The 13,861-nt window shown below is 34.7% G+C and overlaps 1 protein-coding gene across 2 annotated transcripts in view; it reads left to right on the top strand.

Moving 5' to 3' along the window:
• Nucleotides 1-10,926, top strand: part of LOC131158076 (golgin candidate 1) — a 46,162-nt gene extending 35,236 nt beyond the window's left edge. Inside the window, exons 13-21 of one of the 2 annotated variants that reach the window (XM_058112642.1) lie at nucleotides 945-1,022; nucleotides 1,267-1,335; nucleotides 4,646-4,693; nucleotides 4,785-4,883; nucleotides 5,015-5,094; nucleotides 9,337-9,382; nucleotides 9,461-9,559; nucleotides 9,646-9,690; nucleotides 10,260-10,926. In XM_058112642.1, coding sequence (XP_057968625.1) covers nucleotides 945-1,022; nucleotides 1,267-1,335; nucleotides 4,646-4,693; nucleotides 4,785-4,883; nucleotides 5,015-5,094; nucleotides 9,337-9,382; nucleotides 9,461-9,559; nucleotides 9,646-9,690; nucleotides 10,260-10,331 — 636 coding nt within the window. In that variant the 3' untranslated portion in view covers nucleotides 10,332-10,926. The remainder of the gene's footprint in view (nucleotides 1-944; nucleotides 1,023-1,266; nucleotides 1,336-4,645; nucleotides 4,694-4,784; nucleotides 4,884-5,014; nucleotides 5,095-9,336; nucleotides 9,383-9,460; nucleotides 9,560-9,645; nucleotides 9,691-10,259) is intronic. The other variant, XM_058112643.1, reaches the window with a different exon arrangement.
• The last annotated feature ends 2,935 nt before the right edge of the window (nucleotides 10,927-13,861 follow it).

Below are 13,861 nucleotides of genomic sequence, written 5' to 3'. Positions count from 1 at the left end.
AATTATTTTATTTTGGACATGGCTGAGACACTTCCCAACATTGTGACAACACATCCAGGACACTTCTTGCAGTGAAACGTTGCGTTTCATTGCCCCCACTTATTCTGTTAACAGAGCCCACTAAAAAATAAATTGAGAAGCCAACTGAGAGAGAAGTGTTTCTTTGACATTGGAGTGATATTGCACCAGACTTGTAGAGCACAACTGGACCTCCCAACCCTTAGAATTCCCTCTCTCTCTCTCTATCTCTCTCTCTCTCTAAAGTCGTTACCAGTTTGCGACTCTGTTAAATCTGTTTTTTTTTTTTTTAATATTTAATTTCTTAAATGCCCATCACCCACCGTGAGCCATGCCTTTGAGTTGTTTTTTGGTTGTCAGACTAATATTCTCAAATATGAATGTAGTTGACTGATAACTGAAGTTTGTAAAATATGCAATTGATAATTGTGCATGAATTATGCTCATATTTCTTTTTAAATTAAAAATACCTCAATTTTTGTCATTTGAACAGAAAATATGCCTAAATCTAATATATTTTATAAATAATTATTTATCAATTAGTGTACCCTGTGATATATCATCATTTTTTTAGAATCATCGTATCGCCACATCAGTATCGTCTTGTATCCGTGTTTCATGTCACTGTCAATGCTTGCTAGGTTTTTATTATGCTCACTGTTTTTGAAAATTCTCTATGTACTTTGGGAACTTTTTTAGATTAAATAGTCTATATAATTTCAAAAGCTGCTAGTTGCTCTACAATTGCGACTACCGCAGGTCCAAAACAATAATTTGTCCTTTCAGTAACAGCAGCAGCAGCAGTATATCCCTGTATTTGATTGCTAGACTTCTAATGGCTTCATTTTTTTTTTCTGTGATAGTATAATAGCTTCAACTTTTAGTGTGAGAATGGATTTAATTGTGTCCATTTTTTTAATATCAAGATGCAGGCACGGCAGGAAGAAGTTGAACGTGCACGTCAAAGTCAAAGAGATGCTGAGAGCAAGCTTTCTTCCTTGGAGGCAATTTTCTTTTGACTTGTATTATAATAATGTTATTGTTGCCCCCTAGAGTGGAGTGGAAGATGTTTCCCAAATCATTTTTTGATATCTTAAAGATTTTAATGGGGTTTTTGCGAAGAAATTCATATGCTGATTATTCTGGTTTGTCGTTGATTTTGCAACTTTTCCTTATGATTTTTTGGAGGCAAGTAAAGATCCATTTAGGCATTTGATAGGATTCAATTATTCCTTTAAGTGGTTGCAGGCTGAAGTCCAAAAGATGAGAGTTGAAATGGCTGCCATGAAGAGGGATGCTGAGCATTATTCTCGCCAGGTGAGTAACTACTGGCTTTTGTATCCGATCTCCCTTGGTTCTTGGTATTGGTGATGTGTTTCCACCACCAAGTTTCTATTTGATTGTTCAAGTATCAACTTGAGTAAATCATGACCTAGAAAATAATGCACTGTTAGATGTAATCCTGGAAATTTTTGTTTGATGAAGTTCAAATTTGGAGATTGAAAGGTGAATATGCTGCAAAGATAATATAAAAACTCTATGATACCTTGTCTTAAGTGCTGATTGGCTGCATTTTCCTTTTTATGCCATTCCGCTGTATCTAGAAGTATATCTACTTTGAAGTACAGGCACTGTGGTCTTTGCCACGGATTCTATTAATCTATTGAGCTGTCTTTTCCATCCCTGCACATTGATATTCATTGTGCATGAAAAGCATCTTAGAACAGTGGTTGTATGACGTACTGCAATTGAAAGACATTTCTCCAGTTCTCCCTTGGTCGTTTATATTTATGAATGTAACAGTGCTTCCTTTAAAAGAAGTACAAGGGAACAGTCTAGTCTGTCCTTTGCCTTCACTGGTATTTTCTCCCCTAGAGTGTGACATATGTGGGAATGTAACGCACTCCAAACTCCTAGGGTTAATGTTCTCAGGCAGATTTGTTTGGGCTCATTCTATCTCTATGGGGCCAACATATTACACATGTACAGATGTACTTGAACTAAGATGGGATAGTTAAATTATTCCAATCTTCAGAAGCTGGGATTGTGTTTGGATATGATAACATACGAGGAAGCTTGAAAGGATGAATTCATTTTTTATTTAGAGCCCTGCCTGAGTAATATTCAGTAATTTTATAGGCTTAACATCACCACTATTGGCATTGCCACTTTAACCACCCCTTCTTTCCTTCCCCCACCCCCCACCCCCACCCACCCAAACAAAAAAAATGAAAAATAAAAATAAAAATACTAGAATTAAAACACCACCTTACCACTACCTCCACCACAGCTTGCTACCACCGCTGCTACATTGCTGCCATGACTTCCAGAGCCACCTACACCCCTTTCCCACTGGTCCCTCCCCTAGCAACTAGCTTGCCACCACCTCCATGACCGCCACCTCACAGCTGCCACAACCACCTCACCACCATTAGTACCTTGCCGTCATCACCTTTTTCTGTCCTAAAGGCTCATTCTGGCAACAAACACTAACCCATGTAGCGAGACTGCATCAGCACAGTTACCAGCCATTACCTTGCTGCCACACCACTGCCGCCACCACCACCACCATGACTGCCTCCACTATGCCACTACTTTTGCTGCTGCCATCTCTAACTACAAATATTATAGTCCTAACACCTATTATTGTTAAAATTCTTTTATTATTCCTTTGACCAGGTCTTGTCTTTCTTGAATGTCTCCGATGCTAGATTTTTTTTTAAAAAGAATTGTTTTTTGATTGGCAAAAAGAGATTCATTAAAAAGGCACCAAGGAGGGTGCCACCCATTTACAAGCAGGACAGGAGAGATAAAGAAAAGAAAAAAAAATAGAACAATTGACAGTGGGACAATATCCAAGAGATCGAAAATTAAGTGTGTCCAGCATGTACTGCCCAGAAAGCCTGGAGGAAAGCGTGGAGAGCCGTCTATCCTTGAGGATTGTGAGAGAAGTAGAAGTTCCTTAATGAGCTGTAGCATTTGTTTCTCTCCTTGTAAGCCAAAAGAATGTGAGAGGGATCAAGGACAAGGTTTTTTCCCCTTCTCTATTCGCATAAATACCCTTCTGAGCTCAGGTTTCCTTTCCCACAGATTCGGCAGTGACCCAATGCTGTCCCAAAATAGCAGTGGCCAGATTCCACAAAACTCTGGTCCAGGGGCAGTGGAGGAGAAGGTGGTCAACAGTTTCAGCATCAACTTTACTAGAAAGTATCTATTAACCAGGTGAAACCCCTCTAAAGATAATAGTGTAAGAATCTTCCCAAAGCTGCTTCCAAGCGCGCGTGGGCCCCCCCCCCCCCCCTCCCACCCCCCAAAAAAAAAAAAACCTTTGGTTGGTGCAAGAATTTTCCAAATGTCTTTCCAAGGGAAATCAGGTCTGGCCTTGGGTTACCTGTCATGCCGCTTGTAGAAGAAGCTGATCGCCAAATAACCATTTTTATTGAGCTTCCAAAGGGGCACATCCATAATTATCCTGTTGGGGACGTTTATAGGGGCAAACATAAAGATCAGCAAATGCATCAAATCCCCAATCTTGAGCACTTCAAACAAAATGGATATTCCAGGCTGTCGCATTGGTGCAATGGTCTGCATAAATATACACCGAAGCATCTTTATTACAGGTGAGGGTAAAGGTTTCTGGGAATTGAGGGATCATGGAAGATAGGCTACACCAGCAGTGATGCCAAACGGTATTGTTCCCATTTCCAACATGAAAATGGATGAGTGAAGAAACCCTTCTACCCCTTCTAACTGATTTCCATACACTGACCCCATAGAACTGCCTGGGTTCACTGAAAATTCACCCATTTTGATCGAGGTCATATTTTAAAGTAATGATCTTTCTCCACAGTAACTCTTGTTCATACTCTCCACATCCACTTGCTCAAGAGGACCTTGTTGAAGAGAGGGAGAGACCTGAGATCTAGATTCCCTTGTGGAATTCCTTGCCAGGAAGAAATTTTTTTTGAATCTCTTCCAGCCTTTCGGCCACAAAACAAGGAATGGGGAAGAGGGACATGAAGTAAACTGAGGAGGGTGCTTTTGAGGAGAGTGAGTCTACCAGAGAGATAGTTGTGCTTCCAACCATTCAATTTGTTTTTCCAAATCTTTCATCAATAGGATCCCAAATCCCTTTGTTCCTTAAAATTTGCACCAAGAGGGAGACCGAAGGAGTTGAAAGGAAATGTCGCCAGCTTACAACCCATGATACCAGCCAAGAAATTGCAATTATCCACACTTCTAATGGGAATGAGCTCACTCTTGCCCTTGACTTTCTTTTTTATATAATTTAATAATCAAAAAATAAAAGTGAATGGGAAATGAATAGAAAATTTGAAAATTCTAGCTTGATAAACAATAATGGTGTATTTTGACACCAATTCAATTGTCTGCTCTCTAATTTTCTCTTGTTTTCTGTTCATATATGTATGCGTCATGATTGATGGTTTGCTTCTTGTATGGCCCATTTTGTTAAGTTGACGCACTTTACTTACTGGCCAAAATTTAGCATATGACAAATTCTATACTAAGACCAGAGTTCAGTTCTTAGGTGAACTTCTCCATACTATGCTTGGTTCTATAGACATATACTCAAGAATGACTCTTACTATTATGACCTATTGAATAGGAACATATGGAGTTGGAAAAACGGTATCGTGAATTAACAGATTTATTGGTATGTTGAGCTCAATATTTTAATTCAGTCATTTAGTCACATTATGCTAGACCAATGACTTATGATGTTTTTTTTTTTGGGTGGGAACAAGTACTATAAGCAAACACAACTAGAAGCCATGGCTAGTGAAAAAGCTGGTGCTGAATTTCAATTGGAGAAGGAGGTAAAACGTCATCAAGAAGCACAGCAGGTCTGTTCTTTGTTGTATTTTTCTACTCAAGTAACATAAGTCATGCATCTGTTCGAATTTTTTCTCTTTTCTCTTTCTATATTTATCATCTAGAATATCTTAGGTTTGCTTACAGAATACAATTTGAACAGGTAGAGGCAGAAAGAACTAGAGTATCCCGTCGGGTATCATCATCATCATGGGAAGAAGACACTGACATGAAGGCTCTTGAGTATAATGCTCATTTTTTCTGATTAAATCAGACATTTTAATATTTCCTCTCATGAAGCGAAACATTTAACCATATTGACCAAGATTTTATTCCTTGATATTTAGTGTGTCATCTTGGCTTCCTATAATTGAAATCCACATTGCTTTATGAACTCCAATTTGTTGAATTTTCTGGTATTTACTGTCCAATAACCTGAAGCTTGCATGGAGCTCTACATGTTTGTAATGAATGATCACTAGTCTCAAATTTTCAGGCTAATGGTTGCAATCTTCTTATGCCTTAATTGTGAAAATTTGTAGCATAATCATGGAATATATGTACACGATGAATTTCTAATAGTAAGAATTGATATTGCGATTCAGTTTGGAAACAATATACTACTACAATTTTTGTAGTCAACGATATACATAAAAAACGATTTTGTAAGTCCAGTTGGTGAGCCAACTTTTGAAACTTTATTATGTAAACTGTGTGGGAGAGCCAACTATTTGAAAGTGCTACAACTGAGCGTAATTATATATTACAAATATTTTGGGATCAGATAAATCAAAATGTGTCCTTTTTCTCCTTCCAGTTCAGTTTAAGCTGTCCCTTCTGTCAAATTGAATTTCATAATACCTTTTTTAACAGCCTTAACCCTTGTTCTCAATCTTCCTAACAACGGGTTGTCTCAATCAAATCACTCTTCTTACATACTTCTAATGGTCTCCACAGTAATTTCCAAATCATATTAAATTATTCTCTCATCTTTTCATCAATCAGTGCTACCAGTAACCTGTACCATTCGCATTCATAATTTTTTCTTGTTCTTCATTTTGGCATTTGTGCATCATACAATTTTCATTTTAGCTAAGATAATTCTCTGAAAAACACTACTTTCCTGGCTAAATGGCTGAGATTTCCCCTACAGGATTCTTCCCTTTGGCATAGAGTTAAGTTTGGGCTGAATGAGATTTCCCCTAGAGGATTCTATCTTTATCCCCCCTTCATTCCACATACTAAGTTTGTGTTAGGTAGGGGTTCTAGCATTTGTTTTTGGAAAGACCCTTGGCTGGGGAATGTTGTATTGCCCGCCTACTTTCCTCGTATCTTCTGTTTGAGCTCAGGGCATAATAGCGGTGTTTCCTCTTTTGTTGTTGGGCGTTCTTGGATTTTTATTTTTGGAGATCTCTTAATGATAGGGAAATGGATGAGCTTCCTCTTTGTTGGTTTTGTTGAATAATTGTTATATTTCTTTGGAAGTGATCATTCTTGGTGCTTGGATCCTATGGGAGTGTATTCTTGTAGCTCCTTTTGTGAATTCATGACCTGCTCAAATTCTTCTTTGCCTCTCTATAATATTATTTGGAAGGCCAAAGTGCCCCTGAAAATCAAGGCTTTTATCTGGTTGGTTGTGCTTAATAGAAGCAATACCAATAACTCATTGCAGAGTAGGAGACCAGTGGAGGAGGAAATCTATCTAGATGTTTGTGTGCTTTGTTATAATAGTTGAGAATCAGCATCCTATCTATTTCTGCAGTGTGATTTTGCCTGGATAGTGTGGAATAAGTTAGTTGGTTTATTGGGAGAAAGTCGGGTATGTCCAGAGACGGTGGACTTTTTGGCAGTTTTTTTTGTTGGTTTTGGAAGGAGAAAGGACAGGACAGCATTATGGAATTGCACTTATTTTTGCAGTGATGAGGGGGCTATGGTTTGAATGTAATGCATGTATTTTTTAGGGGAAGAAGTTGAATTTTTTGCTGGTTTGGGAGAACATGGCATGTGTTGGTTATGGGAACTTTAAAGGAGTGAGCTTCTTGGATATTGAACATGATAGGCATTATTTTTTGGCTTTTGATTATAAGAGCTGGGAGTTTTTGTTTGTCTTATTTTTCTTTCTTGTTCTATTTTTCATATTTCCTATCTGGTTTTTACCAGATTTTTATAGGGAGATGTCTTATTCTCCTTTCTGTGTATTCCTAATCTATTAATGCAACTTTTTCTTTTGCTGTCCAAAAAAAAAAAAGTTCCTCTGAAACTTGGAGAAGGACAATAGTGCATACATTAGCTGAAATTAGCTGATGTTTACTATGGCTGAAGTCATTTTTAACTGTCCTCTTGAATTACACAAATTATCCCATTCTCACATCAACCAGCATAGGTATGCAGTCAGTTAACCAATGTGTCCAGCATTTCTCATTAAAATAGGGATTCTCAGGGAGAACATTCCCTCTTCTGGGTTCAATAACATTGAATATTCCAAATTTAGAAGGAAAAAAAAAACAAAATGGAACTTCACACAGTGCATATTAAGAGTAGTTTTGGATATGTTGAGATGGTATTGGACTATTGGAATGGTGATTTATTGAATTGCAGACTTTTTCAATTAGTATTTGATCAGGTCATAGTTCTCTATGCCAATTCTATGATGATCTATCATTTTGTAGTTTTTTATTTAAATTCCTGACTTTTTCGGGTACTTATTTCTATGCTTTTCTCATTGGTTCCTTTCTTGGTGCATGGATGCACACTTGTGCACACTACAACTTCACTCTGCAGCCCTTGTTTATTTATTTATTATAAATCTACAAAAGGCATATCAAACCTTTTGGTGGCCACCATGGAGAATAATGGTGTTATTTGGAATATGTGTTTTAGGAGAGTCAAGATTGGAAGCGGATGACACATAGAACCTTTTGGCCAGTTTTGGGTGCCCCTTATAGGACTGGGATTATTGTTAACGGGGAAGTTTCTAGGTGGTTGGGAGGAAATGGATCCAAGTTCTCAATTTAATCTCAGTTCAATCTCACTTAAAAGGAAGAGAGTAATTTCCTTGTTGGCAGAGCCATGCAGGGTAGGAGGAGGGTAGGAGGTTCTGTCACCTCCTTCTCTTTGCTGACAACATAATTTTCTGTGGGACTAACTTAGAGGAGGTTGTGAATAGACTATTTTTCTTTGCTTTGAAGTGATCTCTAGTTTGTCAATGGATTTGGGGACAATGAGCTTGCTCCTATTGGGAGATGGATAGGGAACTCAGCCAAGATACTTCAGGGTACCTTTGTGATGGATCCGCAATCTCTGCTAGTAGTTTGGGAATTGAGTTTTCTTTCTCCAAAACTCCAATATGCGGCTCTCGATCTGGGATGCCTGACTCACTGGCTTTTTGTTTGTCTATTGGGGTGCAAGGTTGGAAAATTCCCAATAGTTAGGTCTTCCTCTCGAAGCCAAGTTTAAGGATTTGGAGAAGAGCGAGCTTGCAAGGTTTTCCTATCCCTTGTTTGGTGGTAGAAAGAATGGAGGGCATCCAAAGTAAGTTTCTTCGGAACAGCTTAAGCGGATGCTTTTAAATTCCATTTGTTTTAGTAGTGAAACAGCCCCTTCACCAGGAAGGTTTGGGAATCAAGAGTCTCACAGGCTCTAAAGGCTGTGTTGGCTGAGTAGTTGTGGAGGTTTATAGTGGAAAAGGATCATGTTTGGAGGAACATGCTGGAGGTTAAGTGCTTGGAGCATAATCATTGGTCTCTATTACGTCCACAACTCCCAACCACATGAATCATTCATCCACCTCTCTAATCTACGAGCTCTAACAAGAATTTTGACAAAGGACAAGTAGTACAGGAGGATAGAAGAAAGATAGGCATGAATAAGAGCAATGCGGACCTGAAGAGTGAAAAAGCTTCCTTTTCCACCCATCCAATCTCCTGGCAATTCTCAAAAACCAGTTCCCAAAAAGAATTAGCAGTGGAGTTATCACCTAAGGAGACACCTAAATAAATGATGTGTACAGAGCCCTTATCTAGTACTGCAATGAAAACCGCCTGCTGCTGCACTGCAGCAAGGCTATGGAACTTTGATGCTTGATCTAGCAGTAGTTTGGAGTTCTGTAGTTTTTGCTGGACAGTATCTCTTCTGGCTTAGCTGATAACTGAAAATGTGAGGTCGGTTCTGAGAATGTGTGGGACGTATAGTGTTTATTTTGGTGATTTTGGAGGAAAAGGAACCAAGAGACCTTTGAAGGGAAAGTGACTTCTGTACGGAAGCATGAGAATAACTTCGTGCATGCTTTAGTGTTTTGGAGCTTGAGTTACTGTTTACCAGATCTTAACACTTTGATCAAGTTTTCTGATCTTAGATTTCTTTGTTTTCCTTGTAATTTGGTTTTGCTCTATATTTGGGTTGGCACCCTGCTACCGCCTTCTAATACAACATCATACTAATAAAAAAAAAAATCAAATATTTTCCTCATTAATCTAATCATTGCAGGCCTCTTCCTTTACATCACCGCCACATGGTCGGGGCAAGCATACAGGTAACCTCCCTCTCATTTCTTACTGTGATATCTTGCTTGCCTTTTGTTCTAATCTTGTTTTAAACTTACCTCATGTAGTTGCAGAAGGCAGCAAAGCTTCTGGATTCAGGGGCAGTGAGGGCCACAAAATTTCTCTGGCGGTATCCAACTGCCCGAGTTATCTTACTTTTCTACCTGGTAACAAAGCATCTTCTATTCGACTGTTATATAAATACAACTTTTGTGAAGGCTTTAAATTGTGTAACAATATGAAATGCCTGCAGGTATTTGTACATTTGTTTTTGATGTATCTGTTGCATCGCCTTCAGGTATGGATACCTTGCCATATGCACTTTTGCAATAATATTTGGATGATTAAAAGGGCATGAAAATGATGATATTAAAAGAAAAAGCTTTTTGAAGGCATTAATTGTATGAGTTTGTCTAGTTGCTATGATACGTTGAGCATTTCTCCCTATAAAGGATTGGCATTCTGGAATTTTCTTTTAAGAATCAATAATCCCTCAAAAAGTGCTCGATTCAATGCAATGAAATCAGATGAGTGAAACAGGCTCCTGAGGATGCTGCCTCCCACTTTGTGCTGGACTTTTCCTTTTATGTATAGATATACCTATTCTAGTTGGAGCTCCATGAGACTATCTAATCAGTCTTTGAAGTCCCACCCCCCCCCCCCCCCCCTAGTATGGATTCTCTGCTAGATCTTAACTCACTTCATGAGTGCCCAGTCATTCGCATTAATTTATTTTACTGTAGTTTTCATGTGTTCTTGTCAAAATTGTTTTGATTAGAATAAAGGCTCCTGTTTAGCCATATAGCTGGCCATGCATAATATGTGCTTCATTTGTGGTCCGCTGAATTTTTTTCCTCAAATGTGTAGGAGCAAGCTGACAATTTTTCCTCTAGAGAAGTTGCAGAATCTATGGGACTCGCCACCCCCAACTTACCATGATTTGGTAGCTGCTCCAGGTTGGGAGCAAGTTTCAGAGACATTATAATGCCTAGACTGGCACATCTCTAGTGTGATGGCTTGAGCATGACACACCATTCTGAGAATACAAATAGAAAGGAAAATAATCTATAGCTCAGTATGCTTTCGCATGCTTGTTTTTTTGCATACCATCCAACTACCCCGGAAAACTGGCTCCTGGACGGTCTACTGCTGGAGCTGAAGATAGCAAATTGGGTTCTGGTGAAGTTATATATACAGCTGCAACTATTCTTCATCTAGGATTCTCCGATCCAAGTGTTGATATATCCATAATGACATTTCTTTTTCATGAACAAATTGCCTTGGAGGTGGAAGATGACTAAAAAGTTTTGATAGGCATGATGCAGATTCAAATTTGGATCAGCTTCAGCTTCACGAAAATGGAATTTCATTTTATTAGCTGAGCTGCTGTCAACAAAAATGATTCGTGTATTCTTTTTTCTTTATTTGTATTTGATCTGTAATGACTCTTAGATCTTGTTTAACACAGATTTGAGATAGTATATATTTCGGTTCTGATTTGGTATGGGTTTAATGCATGACAAATTAAGCAGCAGTTGGGAAATGTTCAAGCTTGTTCCATGGGAACTTGTCTTTCATTTTCTTTTTAATGCTCAAATATGCACTGATCTCAGAATGCAGTGGGTGCTATATCTATAACTCTAGATTGGATGGTTTAAATGGATTATGCTACAAGATAGGTGATATTTATACTCGGAATAAGTTTTTTTTTTTTTTTTTAAAGATTTGTTGCGAACATATAAAATAAAATCACCCACTTTATTTTATTACATTCAATTATTTAAAAAAAAAAAACATTGTGCTATTTAGAAGATCACCTTTATTCAGCAGTTACCTATTTTATTCAAAAAAAATTTTGTAAGACCAAATTGTATGTTTAAATAAGCTTTCTTGAGGTTTGGCCAAGAAAAAAAAAAAAAAAAAAAAAAAAAGGTCTCTCCTAAAGTTTCAAAGATCTCCTTCACCTCTCTTGAGGTTTTAAGAACAAGTCTCATAAGATTTGCCAAAAAAATATTTGTCATTTTGCAAAATATAGGAGGTTTGTCATTTTTGACGAATCTCATAGGGGAGGTCCCTAAAATTTATAAAATCTCAAGTGAAATTCTCAAAATTTTTGAAACCTTAGAAGATACCTATTTTTTTGCCAAATCTTAAGGGATTGTTTTTTATCGAAAAAATTAGCTCCATGTCTTGCCGTTATTCCCTAGATATCTCCTTGAATAATTTTACCAATTTAGGCCCTATTTGAGAGCACATAAAAGAAAGTGTTTATATCACTTATCGCTTAAAATAACTATTACAAAAAAAGTGACGTTTGACTTGTACTACAATAAACACTTATAGCAATAAGTGCATTTTTAGAATTACTTTTTTGAGAATTATTTAAGCAAATTTTGAGAAGTAATCTAAAATAATTTTTTGGTCACTTATAAATAACATTGTTTATAGATGGGATAAATTTTGTAATTATAAGAAAATTTAATGGCTATTTTATAATTTAAAAAATATAATTAGAAGATAATTATATATTATTTTATTATGTGTTATAATATACTAATTATTAATGAAATATAATTCAATTATGAAATGAAGAAGAAGAATCATCTATTAATTTAAATTTATATTAAAAATTTAAAAATACTAATTTAATTAATAATATTATTTTAACATAAATTAATATGATCATATGCTATAAATATAAATCAAGAATAATCAAAAAATAATATTATATTATTTTTACTTAATAAAAATATTTGAATATTAATTAAAAATAACAGTTAATATAATTACCAATTAATTTTATATATTTATTTAAAAGTAGTTAACAAAATTATTAATTAAAAATTAATCACATATTATTTTACTATGCATTATAGCATATTAGTTATTAATAAAATATAATTAAATTATGGAATGAATAAAAAGAACCATCTATGACTTTAAATTAACATTAAATGTGCTAAAAATTTTAATTTAGTTATTAATACTTTTTAACATAAATTAATGTGATAATGATATGTTAAAAATATACATTAATAACAAAATTATTGTTAATCAATAAATAATATTATATTATTAAAGTAAATAGAAATATTTAAATTTTAATTATAAATTTATTAAAAAAAATAAATATTTTTATCTAAAATATATTAAAAGATACAAATTAATTATTATAATTCAATTCTGGATTGAACAAGAACTATTTACAAATTTAAATTAACATTAAATAAATTAAAATTTTAAATTTAGTTAATAATAATATTTTTTTATTGTAATTGAATATGATAGTAATATGTTATAAATATACATTAAGAACAAGATTAGAATTAATTAAAAATAATATTATATTATTTTCAAATAGAAAATATTTAAATTCTAATTAAAAATCATAATTAAAAATATTAATATTTTAAAGATAAAGTATGTTTAAAAACAATCATATAACCTACAATAAAAGTAAGTATCTAAATAGCATTTATTTTAAATACAACTAAACACTACTTATAACCTTCAATACTTTTCTAGTTCAACGTTTATTATTAGCACTAATTAAATTTAACTTTTTTTTAAAAAGACACTTATACATAAGTGGTTCCAAACGATCCCTAATCTTCTTCACTACAAAGATTTGTGTTTTGGGGAAGAAAAAGAGAAAGAAAATAAAAATAAATTTACTTTATTTTTCTCCATTAAATATTATTAAAAATTAACTTTTATTTTAATATCAAAAAATAAAATATTAATGATGTATAAATTAAAATTTTGTTCATTAATTTGTATTAAATCTTAAAATGTATAAAGAGGTAAGAAAAAATGCAAAAAAAGACAATTAGTAAAGCTAAACATAGAGTTTATGATACTTTATACACTATACTTGATAAAATAAAAAAATAAAAAAATAAAAAAGAGAAAGAGACATTTATAAATTGATTAGAATAAGAGAAAAAAATATAAAGATTTAGATCATGTAAAATACATAAAGGATAAAATGAAAATGTCTTGACTAGAGAATAAGCAAAAATATATATAAAGATTTACATAATGTAAAATACATAAAGGATAAAAATGACAACTTTTTGACTAAAGAATAAGACATAAAAGAGAGGTGGTGGAAATATTTTGATAAGTTGTTTAATGAAAATCAAAATGAAATGTTGAATTTAAAAGTGGCGATAAGGTGAAGACTAAAATATGAGATTTATTCGCAAAATTAGAGTTGTTGAAGTTAAGAAGATTTATATATATAAAATTAGAAATCAATAAGATCAGATAACATACTAATTGAAAGTTGGAAATGTTTTAAGGCCATTGGACATCAAGTCACGACATTTAACTGATCAAAAGGTACCTTTAGCATAACAACGACTCAACAAGGGTCATAAAAAAGAAACAATGTTCAAACTTTGAGCATCTATAGGTGCCAATGCTCATATGGGAAGTGGCAAATTTTACATTTTCCCTGCTCCTAC

The sequence above is a fragment of the Malania oleifera genome, chromosome 6 (genome assembly GCF_029873635.1).
Source record: "Malania oleifera isolate guangnan ecotype guangnan chromosome 6, ASM2987363v1, whole genome shotgun sequence".
Lineage (NCBI taxonomy): Eukaryota > Viridiplantae > Streptophyta > Magnoliopsida > Santalales > Ximeniaceae > Malania > Malania oleifera.
This window is presented reverse-complemented; position numbering and strand designations above follow the sequence as displayed.